General features: G+C 39.7%; 1 protein-coding gene across 1 annotated transcript in view; it reads right to left on the bottom strand.

Annotated features, from left to right (window-relative positions):
• Positions 1 to 25,116, bottom strand: part of HYKK (hydroxylysine kinase) — a 29,180-nt gene that overhangs the window by 2,389 nt on the left and 1,675 nt on the right. Inside the window, exons 2-5 of the mRNA XM_052659828.1 lie at positions 22,624 to 22,707; positions 20,957 to 21,307; positions 19,947 to 20,086; positions 7,500 to 7,683 (exon numbers count right to left, since the gene is read on the bottom strand). Coding sequence (XP_052515788.1) covers positions 7,500 to 7,683; positions 19,947 to 20,086; positions 20,957 to 21,307; positions 22,624 to 22,648 — 700 coding nt within the window. The 5' untranslated portion in view covers positions 22,649 to 22,707. The remainder of the gene's footprint in view (positions 1 to 7,499; positions 7,684 to 19,946; positions 20,087 to 20,956; positions 21,308 to 22,623; positions 22,708 to 25,116) is intronic.

The raw sequence follows: 25,116 nt of genomic DNA, 5'->3' as shown, positions 1-25,116 counted from the left end.
ATTTCTGATGACAAAGTAGTTCTGAATTTCTCTAGTCTTCTGATTACTGGAATAGATGTTATTTTAAGTCAGTACCACTCAAAGTGGGGGGCCTGTGGCTAGTGCTGGCTCACAAACTGTTATTAGTGTGCATGAGAATAAAAACAGACATTGAGACTGTTTGATTTTTCATCAAGAGTATGACAGGGGCCTTATCTCATTAACAGTATAGCCCAGTTTCGGTGTTGTCAAATGCTCATGGTAAATCATGTGTGGTGTGAGCCATGAATTAATCTTGCACAGTAGGGCCAAATGTATCAGGCTTCAGGGAGTTGGAAGAAAAACGCAAACTTGTCTTTTACCATGGAGAGTTTGAGAAGCACTGATTTAAACCACTGAGGATTAGGAGGAGATGGGGATGTCTGTGTATACTGAAGCGGTGAGTCACGTACTTTATAATAAGTGCATGATATAAAGTCCATACTATTAGCTTTTAAATATAATTCTGATTTCTTCTATATGGCTTACGGTTGTGTAAATCATGCTTAAGTGATGTAGCACAGTGGGTGGCCTGATAGAAGCAATGAATATTACTGTAAACTACATGTTTCTGATATGGGGATTTATCCTATGATTGATACCATGTCATAGTTTCACTGACAATATTTTTTCTTCCTTAGAGGTTCATAAAGCAATTTGATATCTTATACAGTGGATTGGTATTTTAGAATAAATGAAATATATTACTTCATGAATGCAATCTGTATATGTGGAAACCTCTCTCATTTCATTGCTTCTTTTCACGTGTCCAGTGGCCTATTAAAAAAGTGATCCAGCTATTTAGTGCTTGGAATAAAATAACAGAAGTAGTTGAATTTGAGAATTAACAAAAGAAAAGAAAGAGTTCTGACCAAGATAGCAGAGTGAATTCATACTTTGATAACCCCAATGTACATAGCAATGATAAAAATAAAAAGAGAAAACAAAAGATACACAACCAGCCTCAAAACCAAGATAGATTCATACAAACTGAATAGAAATGCCAAGCACAAGTGAGCAGGGAGAGGGAATAAAGCCACAGGCTTGCCTACTGTGTTCCAGATCAGCAATATGCTCTCCCCCTTTGCGAGAAGGAACTTAAAGTGCTACCTGTGCGTTGGGAAACACGCTCACCCCATGAAGCTGGAGGCAGTGAAGAGGGCCTCCTAACTCATAAAAGCAGGACCAAATCTGCTACTAACCCACTGCTTAGACGACTTCTGTTCCAAGGAGGGAGAAGGACACAAATATAGCCTTGAAACCAAATGCTAAACCTGGATGCTGTGTGAATATATCCTATGCCCAGTTACTGAAGTCTTTGGTTCAATGTCTATGATCAGTTTCTTGTTCTTGCTCTTGGTAACCGATTTCCCTGTGTGCTGATATAGAGTATGGCCCAAGGCAGTTACTATAGAGAAGTAATCAAGAAGAACTTCTAAAACTGAAAAATACAATGAATAAATTAAGAATGCAATGGGTGGGTTTAGGAGATTAGACATAGCTAAGAAGATTCGATAAACTACAGAATAGGATAGAACATTTTCCAAAATGCAGCATGGGCAGAAAAACAGAGAAGGTAACATAACACAGAGGATTCAATGAGAAGGCATAATATGAGCTTAATTGGAGTCTCAAAAGGAGAAGAAGGGGATTAGGTGCAGAGGCAAGAATTTTCTATAAATGATGATAGACAATGTTCATACATAGGTTTGGAAAACCCGAGTAAAGTTAAAAAAAAAAAAAAAATCTGAAAAGCAACCCAAAGGAGAAAAAGACAAATTATCTTCAGAGAAACAGCAGACTGACAGCTGGCTTCTCAGCAGCAATGGAAGCTAAAAGACAGCAGAATTCTAAAATTCTAAACCCATGAGATCTAAAACTCTATAGGCTGTGAAAATATCCTTCAGGAATGAAGACAAAATAAACACATTTTCAGACAAAATCAGAGAAAGTTCACCATTAAAGAACTGCATTAAAGGAAATTTGGAAACATGTATTTTGGGCAGGAAGGAAATGATTCCAGAGAGAAGGTTTGGGGTGCTGGAAGATAAAAAGTGAATAATATAAGTAAATCTAAATAAACTTGACTCTATAACAAAAATAATAATGTTTTTTGTGGTAAAAAAAAAATAGAATTAAAGTTTACTAAAACAGCAGGAAGGAGATAAATGGAATTAAATTATTTTAAGGTCCCTGTATCAGACTTTGATAAGTCAAAGTAGCATGTTAGACTTTATAAGGTTATCATTCAAAGTATATAATTTTCTGGAGACAGAGAAAAAAAGACAAAATAATTAGCACAAAAACAATTCACTCAAAAGAAGGGAGAAAGAAAAGTAAAAATGGAAAAGACAGAAAAAAAATCAAGAGAACAAAAAATAAGATGGGATAGCTGTATAATGTCAGATGGAGTAGATATTAAGGGAAAAAGCAAGATAAATATAGAAGGATACTTTATATTGATAAAAGATTCAGTTTTCTAGTAAGATAATAATTCTAACTTTACGTGCACACTGCCTTGAAATATATAAAGCAAAATTTGACAGAAATACAAATAAAAATAGGCAATTCACAATTAGAGTGGGAGATTTTAAACACATTTTTCTTGATCATTGTTAGAGCAAGTGGACAAAAAGGTAAGCCAACAGTGGTGGTTTGGTTTCGTCGCTAAGTCGTGTCTGACACTTGTGACCCCGTGTAGCCTGCAAGGCTCCTCTGTCCATGAAATTTTCCAGGCAAGAATACTGGAGTGGGTTGCCATTTCCTTCTCCAACAGTATAGAAAATTTAAACAAGAGTAATAGATTTGACCTACTGGACATATTTGTACACAACACCTACTGAATACTTTGTACCCAACACCTACTGAATAAATTCTGTTTAGCATACAGGGAACATTTTTTAAAAATTACCAAATGCTTCATTATGAAGTAAATGTTAAGAAATTTCAAAGTGCTGAAATCATATAGAGCTGTTCTGCCCCATATGATAGCCACTGGTCATAAGTTGCCATTTAAATTCATTAAGATTAAATAAATCGAAAGTTCAGTTCCTTAGTTGCACTAGCCACATTTCAAGTGCTCAATAGCCACACAGGAGCTATTATATTATATACACAGATACAAAACATTTCCATCATTGAAGAAAATTCTACTGGACAGCACTGATATAAAGTATATTCTCTGACCATAATGCAACAGTAGAAATCAACAGTAAAAGGATAACTAAACATATCATCTTATAGACCTTTTATTGGTCTATATAAATGGGGAGATGGACCAGTGTTCATGGATTAGATTACTCAATTTTGTACACATTTTCTTGAAATATATATATATGTATATATGTATTCAGTCCACATCTAGCCAAAATCTCAACAAAATTTTTCTTTAAACATGACAAGCTGATTCCAAAATTGATATGGAAACGTAGAAAGAACAAAAAAAGTCAAGACCCTCTTAAAGAGGAACAAGAAAATGAGAGGACATGTTCTATCAGACATGAAGACTTTAAAAGTTAAAGAAATTAAGATAGTGTAGTAATCACATGCTAGTAAAGTAATGCTCAATATTCTCCAAGCCAGGCTTCAGCAATACGTGAACCGTGAACTTCCTGATGTTCAAGCTGGTTTTAGAAAAGGCAGAGGAACCAGAGATCAAATTGCCAACATCTGCTGGATCATGGAAAAAGCAAGAGAGTTCCAGAAACACATCTATTTCTGTTTTATTGACTATGCCAAAGCCTTTGACTGTGTGGATCACAATAAACTGTGGAAAATTCTTCAAGAGATGGGAATACCAGACCACCTGACCTGCCTCTTGAGAAATCTGTATGCAGGTCAGGAAGCAACAGTTAGAACTGGACATGGAACAACAGACTGGTTCCAAATAGGAAAAGGAGTACATCAAGGCTGTATATTGTTACCCTGCTTATTTCACTTATATGCAGAGTACATCAGGAGAAATGCTGGACTGGAAGAAACACAAGCTGGAATCAAGATTGCTGGGAGAAATATCAATAACCTCAGATATGCAGATGACACCACCCTTATGGCAGAAAGTGAAGAGGAACTAAAAAGCCTCTTGATGAAAGTGAAAGAGGAGAGTGAAAAAGTTGGCTTAAAGCTCAACATTCAGAAAATGAAGATCATGGCATCCGGTCCCATCACTTCATGGCAAATAGATGGGGAAACAGTGGAAACAGTGTCAGACTTTATTTTTCTGGGCTCCAAAATCACTGCAGATGGTGACTGCAGCCATGAAATTAAAAGACGCTTACTTCTTGGAAGAAAAGTTATGACCAACCTAGACAGTATATTAAAAAGCAGAGACATTACTTTGTCGACTAAGGTCCATCTAGTCAAGGCTATGGTTTTTCCAGTGGTCATGTATGGATGTGAGAATTGGACTGTGAAGAAGGCTGAACGCCGAAGAATTGATGCTTTTGAACTGTAGTGTTGGAGAAGACTCTTGAGAGTCCCTTGGACTGCAAGGAGATCCAACCAGTCCATTCTGAAGGAGATCAGCCCCTGGGATTTCTTTGGAAGGAATGATGCTAAAGCTGAAACTCCAATACTTTGGCCACCTCATGAGAAGAGTTGACTCATTGGAAAAGACTCTGATGCTGGGAGGGATTGGGGGCAGGAGGAGAAGGGGACGACAGAGGATGAGATGGCTGGATGGCATCACTGACTCGATGAACATGAGTCTGAGTGAACTCCGGGAGTTGGTGATGGACAGGGAGGCCTGGCGTGCTGCAATTCATGGGGTCGCAAAGAGTCGGACATGACTGAGCGACTGAACTGAACTGAACTGAAGTAATCTTTAGGGATGCTCAAATATTCCAATTATCTTCCTTCCAGGAACACTCTGGGTTGTCAGCTCCCTGCTTTTCCAAAAGTTGTTAGCAGCAGTGTGGTTTTTTTGGCCACTATGTGTAACAGAAGTGACATCACTTCAGGGCAGATGCTTTAAGATTCAGCATACAATTTACTACATCTCTTTCTCCGTACCAATATCCCAGGTGGTGAAAGTTTTATCAGTCTAAATCCCCAAATAAGAATACACATCGCCCCAGTCAATCCATGACAGACCTGCAGCTTGTGGGGAACTAAACCTTTGTTATTTATAAGTCCACGAGAATTTGGGGGTTATTTGTTACTACAGCATGACCTAGCCTAGCTGACACACAGTTGCTGTGGGTGCAGTGATAGACAAATAGACCAATAGAGCAAAATACAGTCCAAAATCATATTTGATTTACAGTAGATGTGGTACTGGAAAATAAAGTGGAAACATGGCTTTTTAACACATGTCTGTGAGAAAATTTATCAGCTGTAAGAAAAATCACACTGTATATAAAAATAAATTCCAGATGTATTATAGTCATATTATGAAGGAAAAAACCAAATTTTTAATTTTTCTGGGCTCCAGAATCACTGCAGATGGTGACTGCAGCTATGAAATTAAAAGATGCTTGCTCCTTGGAAGAAAAGCTATGAACAACCTAGACAGCATGTTAAAAAGCAGAGATATCACTTTGCTGGGAAAAGATTTGAATAGGCACTTCACAAAAGAATCTATCCAAATGGCTAGTAAATTGGGAAATACACATTAAAACCACAATAAGAAAACATTACACACACATCATATTGGCAAAAATTGAACTCTGATGGTACCAAGATTGTAGAGGAATAAAAATTTTATACTCTGCTAGTAGTAGTACAAAGTCATAAAACTGTTCGGCATATCTCTGAAGTTGAATATGGACATGAACTATGGACCTAGCAATTCTGTCCCCGAGCTCATGAAGTCATATACCCAAAGAACTCATGAACACGTATACCAAGAGACACAAGAAGATTCATAGAGCACTCTTCTTAACAGACTAGAACTGGAAACCACTTGAATATCTTTGAAGAGAAGAATAGCTAATGTGTGGTACATTTATGAATTGCATACTCTACAGTAATAAAAATTAAAGTAAATGGCCACATGCAACAACATGGATAATCCTAGAGAAGTAATTTTAAGCAAAAAAAAACAAAAAACCAAAAAAACCCAGGAAGACAGTTCCCTACAGAATATAGTCTCCCTACAGACTATATACTGTAGGGAGACAGACAGGAGCAGGGAGACCAGTTACGAGGCTACAGCAATAATCCTTAGTCTTTGGTGTTTTTTAACGGCAGCCTGAGCCAAGTAATACAGAAAGCAGAGGACGAAAAGGATATGCACTGCCTATCCTCGGCTTTGCAAGAAACGCCCCCTCAGTTCCTTGCCCTTTGACCAGTGCTTCATGTTGGGTCAGAAGGCTCATTACAGCCCAAAGAAATTGTTGCCCATGTACTTTAGGAGATACGCCTTGGCATGCTTATTGCAGCATCGTGTATATATATGTGTGTGTGTGTGTGTGTGTGTGTGTGTTCACTACTGTATCTCTACATTGAGAATAGTGCCTGGCATATAGAATGCACTGCTCAAGAAATACCTGCTGAATAGATGAATGCTCTTAACATAGAAAATTTTAGAATTGTAAAGGCCTTTAGGCATTGACCACTCTATCTAAAGTTCTAAATGACTTTGACCATCAATGAACAAATGGGGAAGAGTTCGGAGAAAGATGACAAGTTGCTACTACGGGGCTGAGAGAGAACCCAGGTCTTCTGACTCCAGTAGAGACCTCTTTCACACAGTAAGTGTCTGAAAGTGCCTTGATGGCCACCCAGAGGAGTAGCTCTCAATTTTTTTTTCATATATATATATATATAAACTTAAAATTCCATTAACATGAGAATAGACTCAAAAATTACATTGAAATAAATTATAGTATACACACACACAATGGAGTATTATTCAGCAGTTAAAACTAATCAGCTAAAAAAAAACTAATCAGCTAAATGAACTAGAACTACGCCTATTAAATGGATCAATCTGAAAAACATAGTGTTGAATAAAAAATCAGTTTGCAGGATGATAATATACAGTGTTCCATTTATCTAAAGTCTGAAAGTATGTAAAATACTATATAGGTAATTTATAAATACATATGTAGTAATATTAAAGGGCTTCCCTTGTGGCTCAGCTGGTAAAGAATCCACCTGTAATGTGGGAGACCTGATCTCTGGGTTCGGAAGATCCCCCGGAAAAGGGAAAGGCTACCCCACTCCAGTATTCTGGCCTGGAGAATTCCATGGACTGTATAGTCCATGGGGTCACAAAGAGTTGGACACAACTGAGTAATATTAAAAGATGTATGCAAACTTAGTAGGGAGGGGAGAGGCAGAATCATGTAAATTTAAAGGGGCTTCAAATTCAATTTTAAGGGAGATGAAAGTATTATTCTTTAAAAGCAACAGGACCAAATATGATAAAGTATTAAGATTGTTAAAGCTAAGTTGTACCTCCGTACTTTTCTGCTGGTTTGAAATTTGACAATTTAAAAATTAAGAAATACACTTACTTGACAGGGGGGGGTACTCACATTCTCTAAAATGACTTAGACTGGTCATCACTTCATCCTTGAACAGCTGAATGACCTGTTCAACAATCTCTCGATTCCGATTCTGGCCCAAGGCAAAGAGGTATTTCTCCAGAAGAGGAACACTTTTGAGATTCCAGATGAAGTTCTCCCGATGAAGACTACTTAGCTTTGGGTGATGGAATTTCTAAATCAAAAGCAAAGAAACTCTTAGACTCTTGATAGCACAGGCACTGCTGAGAGGTCTGCTGTGGGCTAGAAGACTGCACCCTCTGAAGGGTGGGCCAGGTGGGCCTTGGGGAGAGGGCTGGCGTTCTCTGATGGTCACTGACTTGCTTCATTTACCTTAATTCACAAAGTAGTCAAATGTCATATTTGCCCAGGATCTCCTAGTTTTGAGAGCACATTCCCCTCTCCTCACTGCCCATCCTCATAAGTGGGAGAAGGTAGGATTACCATCTGCAGACTACCAAAGGAATGGAAGCAGCTCTAAAGAGCTCTGCCCTGGGCACCCGGTTCCCTGTCTGACTTCATCTTTGACAATGTTTTTCCACTCTCTTCCATTCACACTGACACTGGCCTCCCTGCTTTTCAAGGAACACTCCAGGCACTTTCCCACCCCTTTTGTATTTGCTGTTTCCTCCACCTGGGGATCCTAGGAATCCATATGGCTAGTGGTCACTAAGTCTTTACTCAAAAGTCACCTTCTAGGGGAGGACTCACTGACCACTCCATCTATCCCCTCCAATATTTCATATCCCTCTTCTCTGCTTATCTTTTCTTCCTTAAGCACTTAGCACAAATTGCTAACATTCACCATGATTCACTCATTTACCTTACTGTCTGTTCTTGTTAGAATGTAAGCTCCACAAGGAGCAGGAGCTTATTTTCGGTCTGTTTTGTTCACTACTGTATCCCCACACTTAGAAAGTGCCTGGCATATAGAATGCACTGCTCAAGCAATATCTGCTGAATTAACATAGAAAATTCTAGAACTGGAAAGGCCTTTAGGCATTCTATCTAAAGTTCTAAATGACTTTGACTGTTAATGAACAAATGGGGAAGAGCTCAGAGAAAGATGACTAGTTGCCACTATGGGGCTGTGAGAGGACCTAAGTCTTCTGACTCCAGTCAAGATCTCTTTCACACAGTAAGTGTCTGAAAGTACCTTGATGGCCACCCAGAGGAGTATCTCTCAAAATTTTTTGACCATGGCCTGCAGTATGAAATATGCTTTACGTTACAACCTTGCATACAGGCAACATATACCTAAGGAAAAAAAGTTTCTATAACAATACTTACAACCTTTAATGTGATGTATTCTGAGATTTTTTTTTTTACTTTATTCCATTTATTTTAAAATGTTCCTCTAAATTGACTTTAACACCCATTCTCATGACCTGGAGTCTGATAACCTCCCCCTTATGTTCCTGTTACCATTAAGATGTCTTTGCTAAGTGGTCATGTAGCCTTTGTTTGAATTCTTCCTGCAGGAGGTACATTTTTACCCTTATTGAAATGGCTCTGTGTTCTTCCTTTTGCTGAGCTAAAATCTGCCTCTTATAGTATCCATACTGTGGGTTCCGACTGTGACCTCTGGGGCTACGGGGAACAGGACTCTCCTGCATGACTGTCCTCCAGACATCTGAAGACAGCACCTCTGCCTCTCAGTCTCTTCTGCAGAGTAAACCTTTCTAGTTCTTTCAGTTCTTTCTCACATGACATAGTTTTGAATCTCCTGACCATCTGATGCATTAAATGTCACTGTGGACCACAAAAACATTCTGCAGAGTAGCACTGAAAACACTGTTGGGAGTTGTGACTTCTGGAAAGTAGGTTTGGAAAGGAAACAATAATGGAGATGATGGAAGAGAGAAAAGAGTTTTGTCTTACACTTTTCATTACTGCTTGATATTTTTACCATGTGCATAAATTACTTTTATTTTTATTTTCTGTTTTGTTTTCTATTAAAATTTTTTAACTTATTTATTTGGCTGCAGTGGGTCTCTGCTTCTGTGTATGGGCTTTCTCTAGGTGCAGTCAGCAGGGGCTGCTTTCCAGCTGAGATGCTCAGGCTTCTCATTGCACTGGCTTCTCTTGTTGTGGAGCGCAGGCTTTAGGTGCTCAGGCTCCGTAGTTGCAGCTCACAGGCTCTGTAGTTGTGGTGCACGGGCTTCGTTGCCCCACAGCAGGTGGAATCTTCCCAGAGCAGGAATCGAATCCACGTCCACTACATTGGGAGGCAGATTCTTAACCATTGGACCACCAGGGAAATACTACTTTTATTTTTAAAGAAACCAAATTTAAACACTCTTGGGTTTCCAGCAACAGTCCACTCAGGGAAGACTGAGTCAGCTTCTAAAATGCTAGCACTGTTACCTTGTACATCCTGCTTAGGTATGGAGTAGTAGGAAGAACACTTGGGAGTTGTACTTGGAATCAGACAGATCTGGGTTTCAACTGGCTTTATCACTTAATATCTCAGATCTTAGTTTCCTTAACAGTAAGATCAGAGTATCAATACCAACCTTACAGGGAATGTAAATTGCTACAACCATTATGGAAAACAATATGGAGGTTCCCCCCAAAACTAAAGAGTTGGCATATGATCCAGCAAGCCCCCTCCTGGACATATACCCAGACAAAACTATAATTAGAAAAGATACATGCATCCCTGTGTTCATAGTGGCACTATTTACAATAGCCAAGATATAGAAGCAACCTAAATGTCCATCAACAGAGGGATGGATAAAGATGTGGTGTATATATATACAGTGGAATACTACTCAGCCATAGAAAGAATGAAATAATGCCATTTGCAGCAACATGAATGGACCTAGATATTATCACACTAAATGAAGTAAGTCAGAAAGAGAAAGACAAATAGCCTATCTATCACTTATATGTGGAATCTAAAATATGACACAAGGGAACTTCTCTATGAAACAGAAACAGACTCACAGACATAGATAACAGACTTGTGGTTGCTAAGGGGAAAGGGAGATAGGAGAAGGATGGATTGGGAATCTCGGGTTAGCAGATGCCAACTGTTAAACAGGATGGATAAACAATAAAGTCCTACTATATAGTATAGGAAATTATATTTAATATCCTGTTAAGAAACCATAGTGAAAAAGAATATGGAAAAGAACGTGTGTGTGTGTGTGTGTGTGTGTGTGTGTGTATAAATAACTCAATCACTTTGCTGTACAGCAGAAATTAACTATACTTCAGTTATAGTTAACTATAACATGATGAATCAACTATACTTCAGTTCAGTTCAGTCACTCAGTCATGTCCGACTCTTTGCAACCCCATGAACCGCAGTACGCCAGGCCTCCCTCTCCATCACCAACTCCTGGAGTTCACCCAAACCTATGTCCATCGAGTTGGTGATGCCATCCAACCATCTCATCCTCTGTTGTCCCCTTCTCCTCCTGCCCTCAATCTTTCCCAGCATCAGGGTCTTCTCAGATGAGTCAGCTCTTCGCATCAGGTGGCCAAAGTATTGGAGTTTCAGCTTCAACATCAGTCCTTCCAATGAACATCCAGGACTGATCTCCTTTAGGATGGACTGGTTGGATCTCCTTGCAGTCCAAGGAACTCTCAAGACTCTTCTCCAACACCACAGTTCAAAAGCATCAGTTCTTCGGTGCTCAGCTTTCTTTATAGTCCAACTCTTACATCCATACATGACTACTGGAAAAACCATAGCCTTGACTAGACGGACCTTTGTTGGCAAAGTAATGTCTCTGCTTTTTAATATACTGTCTAGGTTGGTCATAACTTTCCTTCCAAGGAGTAAGCGTCTTTTAATTTCATGGCTACAATCACCATCTGCAGTGATTTTGGAGCCCAGAAAAATAAAGTCAGCTACTGTTTCCACTGTTTCCCCATCTATTTGCCATGAAGTGATGGGACCGGATGCCATGATCTTCCTTTTCTGAAGGTTGAGGTTTAAGCCAACTTTTTCACTCTTCTCTTTCACTTTCATCAAGAGGCTCTTTAGTTCTTCTTTACTTTGTGCCATAAGGGTGGTGTCATCTGCATCTCTGAGATTGTTGATATTTCTCCCGGCAATCTTGATTCCAGCTTGTGCTTCTTCCAGCCCAGTGTTTCTCATGATGTACTCTGCATAGAAGTTAAATAAGCAGGGTAACAATATACAGCCTTGACGTACTCCTTTTCCTATTTGGAACCAGTCTGTTGTTCCATGTTCAGTTCTAACTGTTGCTTCCTGAACTGCATATAGGTTTCTCAAGAGGCAGGTCAGGTGGTCTGGTATTCCCATCTCTCTCAGAATTTTCCACAGTTTACTGTGATCCACACAGTCAAAGGCTTTGGCATAATCAATAAAGCAGAAATAGATGTTTTTCTGGAACTCTCTTGCTTTTTCTTTTTATATGAAAAGTATATATGAAGTATAATATGAATTATACTTCAGTAAAATTAAAAAATATCAACCTCATATTTATCTGTTGATAAACTAAGACATGAGGGGCTTCCCTGATGGCTCAGTGGTCAAGAATCCACCCACCAATGCAGGAAGCTCAAGTTGATCCGTGATCCAGGAAGATCCCACATGCTGTGCAGCAACTCAGCCCGTTGGCCATAACAATTGTGCCTGTGCTCTAGAAGCTGGGAACTGCAACTACTGAGCCCACGTGGCGCAGCTACTTAAGTTTGGTGCCCTGGAGCCTGTGCTCTGCAACAAAAGAAGCCACTGCAAGAAGCCTGCACAATGCAATGAAGAGGAGTAACCCCTGCTCGCTGAGAGAAAACCCAGTGCAGCAACAAAGAGCCAGGACAATCAAAACCAAATAAATTTTTTTAATTATTAAAAAAACAAAGACACGAAATAAAGATTTCATACATAATAGGTTCTCAGTAAATGTTTGTTGAATGTGAACTTTGCAGCTGATGTGCTTGACTTCTCTGGCCTTTCCATGTTTTGGCTCCATGACACACCAACCTGAATTTCTGGTAGTTTAATCACTACCCTTTATTAGTCTGTCTACGTCTACCTCTTGTCACCTTCCTCACTCTACCTCTCATCCCAATTCCTATTTCTCAAACACCTTGTTTCCTCTACCATAAATCTGTGACTATACTTATAAGCCTGCCCAGTATTTTCTTCTCTCTTATACTTAAATGAATCTCCTGAGACTAACCTCCAGCTCATCTGTGAACAAAGCTGCAACCAAATTCCAGTACAGGTCAGTTGGTGCCTTTACTTGTGAATGCCCTGATTTTGGCAATGACCACCCACAGCGCTCCTTGTACTCTGGGCCCCCTAAGCCTGCCCACCTGCTGGAAGCTTCAATGCCCCAGCCACCTCCCCAGCAGAACAGAACATTCACAGTCTCTGCCATTTCTATGGGATTAAAATTCTTCACCTAAATGATATCTTGGGCAGACTCCATGGTTCCTAGTGTTTGTACAGAAAGTAAGAACTTAGCACCTGCAAAGGCCTGGGGTGAGGTTAGGTAAGGGCATGAACAATGGGAATAAAGCATGATAAAATGCGTTATAACACCTAGTGAGGAATGTTTCTCTTGGTTTCCTCTAGAACTCTCCTGTCCTATGTGAGACAACTTAAGTTGCACAGCAGAACAGCACGTGGTTAACTACACAGCAGAACTCACCATCAGCAATGGTGTGGTGCTATCTCCCTCTTAGAACTGTAATTGTCATTTCAGAATTTAGAGGTAAAAGTTGAAACCTCAACTGCAACAGGCACAACAATGCAGCCCACAGGGAGCGTAGAAAGAGAGGTCAATGATAAAGAACTCTTATGGAACAGATGCTCATTTCAACAGCTCATTTTATAGATTTGACTACGGGGGTGGTTGAGAGACTTTCCTGAGCATTCCAATCAGTTCAAAGGTTTCTCTAAATAAAAGTAATATCTGAAAACAATTCCTAAATATACACTGAGTTGAGGGGGCAGAGCAAGTTGCCTCAGATTGCTACAGAGACAGAGACAACTCTAGAGATCTGTAGATGAACACCTTGAAACCTAGCAGACATGTATGATCAGTACAGAGGATGAGGAAAGCTACTCAAAGCTGGGGAAAGAACCATCTGAAAGATTATAGGGAATAGTACTTGGACAACACAGGGTCAGGAATAGTGCCTGTTCCCACCAATCAGGTTCACAGTTCATGGGACATTAGGTAGAGACTCAGAAGGGTCTTGCATTAATAGTGGGGAATAACCGTCCTACACTAAACCCATTCCTGGTCCCACCCATAAAGTATGAAGTTCAGTTCAGTTCAGTGGCTCAGCCGTGTCCGACTCCTTGTGACCCCATGGACTGCAGCACGCCAGGTTTCCCTGTCCATCACCTGCTCCTGGAGCTTACTCAATCTCATGTCCATAGAGTCAGTGATGCCATCCAACCATCTCATCCTCTGTTGTCCTCTGCTCATCCCGCCTTCAATCTTTGCAGCATCAGGGTCTTTTCCAATGAGTCAGTTCTTCACGTCAGGTGGCCAAAATATTGGAGTTTCAGCTTCAGCATCAGTCCTTCCAATGAATATTCAGGACTGATCTCCTTTAGGATGGACTGGTTGGATCTCCTTGCAGTCCAAGGAACTCTCAAGACTCTTCTCCAACACCACAGTTCAAAAGCATCAGTTCTTCGGTGCTCAGCTTTCTTTATAGTCCAACTTTCACATCTATACATGACCACTGGAAAAACCTTGCTTTGACTAGATGGACTTTTGTTGGCAAAGTAATGTCTCTGCTTTTTACTGTGCTGTCTAGGTTGGTCATAACTTTCCTTTCAAGGAGTAAGCGTCTTTTAATTTCATGGCTGCAATCACCATCTGCAGTGATTTTCAAGCCCCCCAAAATAAAGTCAGCCACTGTTTCCATTGTTTCCCCATCTATCTGCCATGAAGTGATGGGACCAGATGCCATGATCTTCATTTTCTGAATGTTGAGCTTTAAGCCAACTTTTTCACTCTTCTCTTTCACTTTCATCAAAAGGCTCTTTAGTTCTTCTTTACTTTCTGCCTTAAGGGTGGTATCATCTGCATATCTGAGGTTATTGATATTTCTCCCAGCAATCTTGATTCCAGCTCGTGCTTCCTCCAGCCCAGCGTTTCTCATGATGTACTCTGCATATAAGTTAAATAAGCAGGGTGACAATATGCAGCCTTGACGTACTCCTTTCAAGACTTGGAACCAGTCTGTTGTTTCTTGTCCAGTTCTAACTGTTGCTTCTTGACCTGCATACAGATTCCTCAGGAGGCAGGTCAGGTGATCTGGTATTCCCATCTCTTGAAGAATTTTCCAGTTTGCTGTGATCCACACAAAGGCTTTGGTATAGTCAATAAAGCAGAAATAGATGTTTTTCTGGAACTCTCTTGCTTTTTTGATAATCCAGCAGATGTTGGAAATTTGATCTCTGGTTCCTCTGCCTTTTATAAATCCAGCTTGAACATCTGGAAGTTCACAGTCTATGTATTGTTGAAGCCTGGCTTGGAGAATTTTGAGCATTACTTTGCTAGCCTGTGAGATGAGTGCAACTGTGCGGTAGTTTGAGCAATCTTTGGCATTGCCTTTCTTTGGGATTGGAATGAAACAGATATTTTCCAGTCCTGTGGCCACTGCTGAGTTTTCCAAATTTGCTGGCATATTGAGTGCAGCACTTTCACAGCATTTTTTAGGACTTGAAATAGCTCAACTGAAATTCCACCACCTCCACTAGCTTTGTTCATAGTGATGTTTCCTAAGGCCCACTTGACTTCGCATTCCAGGATGTCTGCCTCTAGGTGAGTGATCACACCATCATGATTATCTGGGTCATGAAGATCTTTTTTGTATAGTTCTTTTGTGTATTCTTGCCACCTCTTCTTAATATCTTCTGCTTCTGTTAGGTCCATACCATTTCTGTCCTCTATTGTGCCCATCTTTGCATAAAATGTTCCCTTGGTATCGCATTTTCTTAAAGAGATCTCTAGTCTTTCCCATTCTATTATTTTCTTCTACTTCTTTGCACTGATCACTGAGGAAGGCTCTCTTATCTTTCCTTGCTATTTTTTTGGAACTCTGCATTCAAATGGGTATTTCTTCCCTTTTCTTCTTTGCCTTTAGTGTCTCTTCTTTTCTCAGCTATTTGTAAGGCCTCCTCAGACAACCATTTTGCCATTTTTCATTTCTTTTTCTTGGGGATGGTGTTAATCATAGCCTCTTGTACAATGTCACGAACCTCCATCCATAGTTGTTCAGGCACTCTATCTATCAGATCCAGTCCCTTGAATCTATTTGTCACTTCCACTGTATAATCATAAGGGATTTGACTTAGGTCATACATGAATGGCCTAGTGGTTTTCCCTAATTTCTTCCATTTAAGTCTGAATTTGGCAATAAGAAGTTCATGATCTAAGCCACAGTCAGCTCAGATGTATTAAGACACAAACTACAAGTATTAAGACAGAAAATCACCAATCTGCTTCCAAGTGACTTAACCAAACAACTCAAGGAAGCTCAGTGAACACCAAGCACAGGAAACATCATGATCAAATTGCTCAGAAATAGATAGAGACAATCTTAAGACAAACACACACACAGATGACATACATATTAAATTCAGAGGAATAATCTGACAGCGGATTTCTTGTCAGAAACAATGCAAAAGAAGAAAGTAGTGACATGTGTTTAAAGCACATTGGAAAAAACAGTCAACCTGAAAGTTTATGTCCAATGAAAATATCTTTCAAAAATGAATGTGAAACAAAGACATACAAAAGCTGAAAAAATTCATTATCAGCAGCCCCACACTATAGGAAATGTTAAATGAAGTCTTTTAGGTAGATGGGAATAATAAGGACCGACAAAAAGTATGAAGAGCACTGAAAAAGGGAACCACACAGGCAAATATATAATTTTTTCCTAATTAAATCTCAGAAGATAATCGAAAGTTTAAACAAAAATAACAATGTATAAGTAAAAATTCTGACAACAATAGGTATAGGTCTTCCTGGGTGGTGCTAGTGGTAAAGAGTCCACCTGCCAATGCAAGAGACACAGGGAGGTGGGTTTGATCGCTGGGTCAGGAAGATCCCCCGGGATAGGAAATGGCACCCCACTCCAGTATTCTTGCCTGGAAGATTCCATGGACAGAGGAGCCTGGTAAGCTACAGTCCACGAGGCCACAAAGGGTCAGACATGACTGAGTAACTGAGCATGACAACAATAGAATAAGGACAGGAGGGAAGAAGCAGAAGTATACTGTGTCAGGTATGTGTACCATACACGAAGTGACATAACGTGAAGGCAGAGCGTGATCAGGTAAAGATGCACTCTATAAACCCTAGAGCTACCACTAAAATCAACAGTTACAGCTAATAAGCCAACAAAGGAGGTTAAATGAAATCATAAAAAATACACAAGCCAAAAGAAGGCAGGAAAAAAAACAGCAAATTAGAGAATAAAGAACTGATGTGACAGAAAGAAAGTAGATATCAAGATGACAGGCTTAAACCGAACCATACAAAAATCACATTAGATGTAAATGCTCTAAACATCCCAACTAGAGAGCACAGATTATCAGACTGGATTACAGAAAAAACCAAGATTCATATATATGCTGCCTATAAGAAATATACTTTTACTATAAAGCAGAATTTTTTTCCCTCATTCCCAGAAAACAATAAATAACAAGTCTTTAAGGGTAGAGAGAATTAAAAATAACCCTCCTAAAGCTTCTTGTTAAAGTGTTCTCAGCCCTGTCTCACCTCTCACTTAACTCTTCTAAAGGCTCTGTCTTACTCTTTTCTCTAAAGCACCAACCAGACAGAAAAAAGAAAAACACAGAATCAAGGAACGGGAGCAGGCAAGCTGATCCCAGCAGACACTAATGGAGCACGCGTGGAATGCATAGAGGCTGATCTGCTTTTCTGTATGGCAGGAAGCCTTAAAAAACTTCCACAGATCTCAACACCTTCCAGACCCATATCTGATACTCCTCCCCTTCCTATCCCTCCAGTCCTTTGTTCCAGGCTGTGAAGGTGACTCCAGGATTGCTTCAAGGGGAGAATCCTGCCTATTTCAGAATGGAGTTTTGTCCCAGCAGATCCAGGTTAGAATCCATGTCCTGCTCAGCACTTTCTTCTCCTCCATCCTTAACATTAAATCAATCACCAAATTCAGCTGGCTCTGTCTCCTAAATATATTTTGAACCTTTTCTTGGTTCCTGTCCTCACTCAGCTTTTGCTTGATCACTGCATTAGCTCCCTAGATGCATTCCCTGCCTCCATTCTGGCTTTCTGCCCATCTAGCCATTATATTGGACCTAAGCAGGCTATAAATTAGAACGTTTTTCCTGTTTAAAAAGCCTCCAAGTCTCCCTACTGTCCAAGAAAATAAGACAAAGTCCAAGCTTCTTACGATAACACATTTTATAATCTGCCTCCACCCTATGTTTCCAACTTCAGCTCCTGTCTCTCTCAGGTGTAAACCCTATGCTCCAGCCACAGTAAATTATTCAGAGGTTCTGGAACATGGTCATTGTTCTGCCATGGTTTCCTGCATGCTCTTTCCTTTCACTGAATACCCTTCCTCCTTTTCTCTGACTGACTGATGAATTCAAGACTTTTAAAACCAGCTCATAAGCTTTTTTAAATTAAAAAACTTTTTATGAAGCCCTCCTTGAATATCTAATATGTATTTGACACTGCTAGACACCAAGGATAAAAAACGAATAATTAAGATGTAGACCAATTTCTTAAGAAGATTATTGTTTCTTATATAGCATATGTAACAGGAAGTACAAGCAACTAAATTACAATACCATCATGGTAGACTGTTATCCCAATGGCCTCCTATGAACCATGCCTCCTGGCGTGCATGCCCTTGTGCAGCTTCTCCTACTTGGGATTAGACATGTCACTTGCTTTGGCTAATGAAATGTGAGCTAACATGATTCAAGTAGAGTCTTGATAAGCAGTCGTCCACTCGGGGCTTGTCTTTTTGAATCTGTCTCGGAAGCCAGCAGTCATGTTGCAAGGATGCTCAAGACCATCCTGGAGGATGAGACACCACATGAAGAAAAAAGGACACGTGGAAAGGATCTGAAGCACTGCAGCTAAATAGAGCTGCATGAGTGACCCCAATTAATACCAAGAAGAGCAGAGGGACCCAGTCAGTCAACCCATAGAATCATGTGAGTTGATGGATGCACAAGATCCAGTGGAGCAAAGAGCAGGAAGTGATCCTCTTTGTACAGCCTGGGAAGAGAAAGAAGGGACCAGGGAAGATTTCACAGGGGAAGTGATTCCTGAGCTGTGTGTTGAAGGATAATCAGGAATTTTGCAGAGCAGGGGAAAAGGTATTAATGGTTGAGAAGATAACAAAGGCAGAGATGCATGAAACAGAAAGGCACACTGGGGGGACGATGAGAAGTTCTACTCTGGTGGTGAGAGAAGCATGAAAGGGAAGACACGGACAGTGAGACTGAGGGGGAAGAGGCAGGGATGAGGCCAACGGGGCCTTGTTTGAAAGAGACGCCGAGGACCTTGGCCTTTACTTTGAAAGCAGTGAGAGGCCACTGAAAGATTTTAATTATGGAACTGACATGGTCAGATCTGTAATTTTAAAAAGTGACTCTGATTGGTATAAAAAATAAATTGAAGGTGAAAAAGATCTGAATGCAGGGAGGGATAGTCCAGGCAGGAATGGAAAGGAGATGGACTGTAGACATCTGAGAGGTAGACTGGCCAGGATTCAGTGAGTAATTGCAAGTGTTTTCCTCATACAAACTGGGGTTACTTTTCCAAGTGTCTGTTTGTCCCTTGGAACACACTCCTCTAGGACAGGGGAATCCCTATTTTTCCCCCAGTTCCTGGCATTGAATGGGTTCTCAGTGAACATTTGTTCATTAAATGAAGATGTTTTGTGGGTACGTTTGGAAAAATATTTGTCAAACAAGGTTATCTTTTCTGTACGACAAAAACATTTTTAATACAAGTCATTTCAATCCATTTGTAACATAGCTATTGCTTCATACAGAGCCCTGGCTGATTATGTCTTGTGAAAACTTCGGATTTTAATTTGTGAATGCAGACTGTTTTCAGTGAGCAGCACAGAGGATATCATGAATTTCTAAAGATGTAGGTAATCTTGCCACGAAGCTAATAAAGTACAGACCTGGGCAAAAAGAAATCTGTCAATATTCATGCATCTAGTACCTTATTTTCTTCTTAATATCGGGTTGCGTTGGCCAAAAAAATTCATTCAGTTTTAGGTATACATAAAAGACACATTTTTCATATTCACCAGGAACTGTATTGAACAAGATATTCACTGACCAAAACTTTCTGGCCAACCCCAATACATGTTAAGAGGCACCAAATAAAAAGAGTGTGACCCTGGGTGTATTTAAAATAAATCAAAACTAACAAAGAACAATTCTTATAAACAAAATAAAATCCCAAATCTTACCTCCAGTGTTTTATCCAACTTAGCAGCTAGCCTTCCAATTTCATATAAGAGCTGAGGGCCAATGGGAATCTCAGCTATGGGTCTTCCTGGGAGGTAAGTCAGCAGCCTCACCAAGTAGCTTTTCACTTCAGAGCTGCTATCTAGATGGATGGAAGGATATATTCTGTCAATTATTCTTTGGAAAAAAAAAAAAAGATTAGAGGCTATTCTACCTTTGCAATTATTATAGCAAGGAATAATACAGAACAAGAGAAAAAAACAAAAAGGTGCTAATACAGGACAAGTCAGCAGGATTCTATGAGGCAGGACTGAATGGATCAAGCCAGCAAGGAGAACAGATAGACTTCAGAACACTGGGGCCAGCCATTTGCATCCTAACATGACTGTAGCCCCAAGTCTGCTGGCCTTAACTCTAAACGTAAATTATCTACTCTAGTAAATGAATGCTTAAAATACATTTTTAATGCATTTACAGTGGGGGAAGTTGTGATAAAGAAATGACTTTCAGAATCACAGACTTCTTTAGGGACAAACTGCTGCTTGGAGAATTCCATTAGATACGTCTTAGCACTTAGAATTGAAAGGGACTAAGTTTCATGACAGCTCATAGCCTTAAGAATTTAAGTCATGTATACCATAATTACAGAGCTGGGATCTAAACTTCCTGATTCTGTGTGCTTTCTACTATATCACAGCACCAAAATACACAGCTGATCTGATAAATAAAACTATTTAATTATTTTTCTAATTAAAAATAAAAGTTCCCCTAGTTTTCACATATCCCCTTAGTTACTCATCCATCAGATCCTTTGCAGGCAGATAAGAGTTATGCCAGATCCCAGCCCTAACCACAGCCCCAGTTTCCACTTTGGTGATGGTAGCTTCTCCCAACTGCTGAGAAAAATAACCATCTTAACCCTTGGAATGACGTACCTGTTCCTGATATTTCTACTTGTAGCCAAAATGCAGTAATGTACATGGACGGGCGATGACCGGTGGTGGTCTCTTACCTACAGACACGAGAGAGGTTATGTTGTCTCCTTTAGTACGACACACAGAGGCTGTTGGAAATCCAGCCGCTCTCAGAAACATGATGATATGAGTCTGCACTTCAATCAGGTCTGGAGTTTTGCTAGATTCAGTGTTGCTTATTTTGAGGACATATTCATTTGGGCCATCTGTAGTGACTTTGGTTCTTGCAATGCATACATGGAAGTTTTGGTCATCATAGCTAGGAAGTGGCTGGATCTTGGAAACTTTTAACCCAAACACTGATTCCACTAATGCAGAGGCTTGTACCTCACTGAAAGAGGGCTTGGTGAGAGCCTGTGATTGCTGATCACCTCCACTTGACATTATTTCTAAGGAAACAAACAAACAAACAGACAAACTGGAAAGGGGACTTATATTGAATATACTTACTTAAAAGAGTTTTCTTAAGACAGACCAATAATGTTTCCCAATACTGATTCGGTACTTCTCTTGATTGTGAATTTTCACTCATAAAGTTAAAAAAATCAAATGAGTAAGTGAGATTTAAAAAGTAGATTAAAAGCATAGTCCCTGCATACTTATGTAATAACTTTGTTCTTTAATTTCCAAGAGGCATGGTAGGCCAACTGGTCCTGATGTCATCTACTTTATGTCTATTTCTCTAAGATTCCAGGCTTTCTATTAAAGGTAAAGAGGGTCTTTTAAATTCGTTGTTTTAGTTATTTATTATCTAGTGTTTGAGGATTCATATTTTAACATACCATAGATTGGTAAATGATATTTATTTTGATTACAAATAGCCCTAACTTACAAATAGCTTAAATCACTGTGACTGTTGGATAGTCTGGAAGGAAAACTCAATTCTAAAACAAGTTTTCACAAGCTTAAAACCATAATGTAAAAATATATATATATCCTTTAAATGTAAAATTAGGTAGTCAAGGGTGACATTTGGTAAGGGCAGGCAACAGGTCAAGGACAAGAAACTTGAACTGGTTAGGACTTTATCAGACATCTAATCTCATTACAATAAATCAGTGAAATCAATTAACAGAATATTTATATTAACAAGCTACTACATGTTACAATAAACATGCAGAATTGTATCATTCTATATTCGGTATCCCACTTAATTTTCAGTACAAACTGGGAAGTAAATTTTCTCATACCTATTTACAGATTAGAAACCCAAAACTTGGGAAAATTGAGTAACTTGCCCCAGCTTGCACAGGTAGTAAACTGTAAAGCTCAAATTCAAATCAGATTTGTCTGACTCCACTGTTCATGCCTTTTCTCTTATAGTGACTGTGGTTTATTTAAATAATTTATTCTTCATATTTGTATAAACATGAAATTTTCCATTTTTGAATTTAAAAACCTAAAACAAAACACAAATAGACTCTTTAAAAAAGTAGTAACTAAACGTCCTTATACCATAAATAATGTCTAAACTCACTTCACAAGCAAAATGTATGATTCCGGGCACAGAATGCACACTGGGGAAGCACCTTGGTATCACCGGTTTCTCCACCCCTCCCAGCAATATCAACTTTATTTAAAGGAGGAATGTAGGTCCTAGGAGGACGTGTCTGGCCCAAAGTTTTCTTAAGTATGTCCTTTGGGTTTGACCCTTTATTACCATCACTTTGGGTTTAAAATGTAAATTCAAATACGGTGATCTTACTTTTCTGTGTTACAAGTATCATCATCTAGCTTATTGCACATACTTCAAAGGGTGGGCTGATGTGCGAAGCATTCCCGAGAAGCCCTGTGGGAGATAGGAAATGCAATTAGAGGGCTCTGAAGTTAGCTCACTGTCGCAGATATCCTAAACAATGAAAAACTTAAAAGGTGCTCAAAACAAGTTACAAGGCAGTAACTGATAAACTAATAAAATGCCAAAGAAAACACTGAATTAAGTATAAACTTGATGAAGTGACTGAGTTTGCCTTGAATTGTGAAGAATAAATTTTCTGGGACTTCCCTAGTGGTCCAGAGGTTAAGAATCTGTCTTGCAATGCAAGGGACGTGGGTTCTATCCCTGGTGGGGAATCTATGAATAAGATCCTACGTGTTATGGAACAACAAAGCCCACGCACCATAACTAGTGAGCCTGCACATGTCAGAGCCCATGCCCTGCAACTGACTAAGACCCCTGGCAGCCAAATAAATAAATACTGAATTCATTTTTCTACTGCTAAGCAGAACAGGGGCTTAAAGATTAAGATTGCTTACAGAAAGTAAAGGCGCATCTGAGTTTATGACCTATGAAATTAATATCTGCCAAAACTATGACAGAAATTCAGAGGAGAGAGAAACTACTACAGCCTAATGATATTCTTGAGAAGATGGATTTGAATTGAGCTATAAATATGAATTGGATAAACAGGATGGGGGAGACTGTTTTCTTCCTCTTGATAATGCCACTCTCTGCTACACATATTTTGCATATTTCCTGAGTGTGTATATATATATACACACACACATACCCACCATATATATGGTGGCGGTGGTTTAGTCACTATGTCATGTCCAATTCTTCAACCCCACGGACTGTAGCCCACCACACTCCTCTGTCCATGGAATTTTTCAGGCAAGAATACTGGAGTGAGTTGCCATTTCCTTCTCCAGGGAATCTTCCCAACCCAGGAATCAAACCTGGGTCTCCTGCATTGTAGGCAGATTCTTTACCCACTGAGCTACCAGGAAAGCCCATATGTATATGGAAGGCAATGTTAGGCTTCTAAATATCCTTTAGGAACCAAATATTTAAGATCCTTGCAATTTCACTTCCCCCTTTGCCAAAATAGTTTTATTCCAATCCTTCCTTCATACTAAATTGTAAATAATTAACAACATCTTGGGGATGGGTTGCATTTGGGGCTACATGTGATTTCTGTTCAAAGGATGTAGTGTTATATAAAAAGAATCTCATGAACAGTTAGTGCTTGTTGATAGAAATCAGGCCAGCTGTTGCTTCTGGCAAGAAGGTGGCATGAGGGAACTTTCTGGGAGGAAAACGTTCTATATCTTAACTAGGCTTTGGTTACATGGGTGTAAACATTTGTCAAAACTTAGCTTAAAACTTAAAATCAGCATAAGATCTGTGAATTTCACTGAATGTAAATTTTACTTTAAAAAAAAAAAAAAGAAAAGCTTTGTGAGAGACTGGCTAGGACAGGTGGTATGGGTGGGATCTTAGGACTTCCTTTCATGCGTTGCTGCTGCTGCTGCTGCTAAGTCACTTCAGTCGTGTCCAACCCTGTGCGACCCCATAGACGCCAGCCCATCAGGCTCCCCCGTCCCTGGGATTCTCCAGGCAAGAATACTGGAGTGGGTTGCTGTTTCCTTCTCCAATGCATGAAAGTGAAAAGTGAAAGTGAAGTCGCTCAGTCGTGTCCGACTCTTAGCGACCCCATGGACTGCAGCCTACCAGGCTCCTCCGTCCATGGGATTTTCCAGGCAAGAGTACTGGAGTGGGGTGCCATTGCCTTCTCCCGCGTTAGAGCTCCCCACATCAGACCGTATGCCTGTTAATGTCTAATCACTTCAGATCTATGACAGCCAAAGTCCAACTTAGTCCAGTGAGAGAAAGGGGATAAAATTCAGGGAGGTGCACTAGGACTGTCCTATACGACCCCCTCTCTGAATCAGCTCCAAGGCAATAGCCTGATGACTTGTGATAAGATTATAACCCCCAAACACCAGTCTCCTTCCCATCCCTCCTTCCCTGACCCTCTTAACCTAAGTGATTTCTCCTGCCTTTAAACTTGCATAGCCCCTGTGCTGCTGGTAGATTTCCACCACCTGTTATAGTTATTGCATTCTTGCCAGTCACTCCCCATATCTACTTTCTGACTAGGGCATACACTTTCAGAAGCAAATTAAGTCATTCGGATTTTGTTTACTAAAGACACTGTGACAAAGCCTGAATGGAGTTTAAAACAATCTCTGCACCTGAAACTTCTGGGAACCAGTATGTCCTGTCACACTGCATATGGGTTTAAGGCTTTACATGGGATTTTAACATTCTTTCTGCAGATTTATAAACAGGTGTCAGGCCCATATTCAGAATGTAATATGAACTAAAGCTTTACATTCAAGACAAAATCCCAGAGTAATTTTTCAACACCTAAAGCTTTAAAGCTATCAGAATAATTTTGAATTCAATATGAAC

This window comes from Budorcas taxicolor, chromosome 21 (assembly GCF_023091745.1).
Source record: "Budorcas taxicolor isolate Tak-1 chromosome 21, Takin1.1, whole genome shotgun sequence".
NCBI lineage: Eukaryota > Metazoa > Chordata > Mammalia > Artiodactyla > Bovidae > Budorcas > Budorcas taxicolor.
The sequence above is the reverse complement of the archived record's forward strand: the minus strand, read 5'-3'. Positions and strand labels throughout refer to the sequence as shown.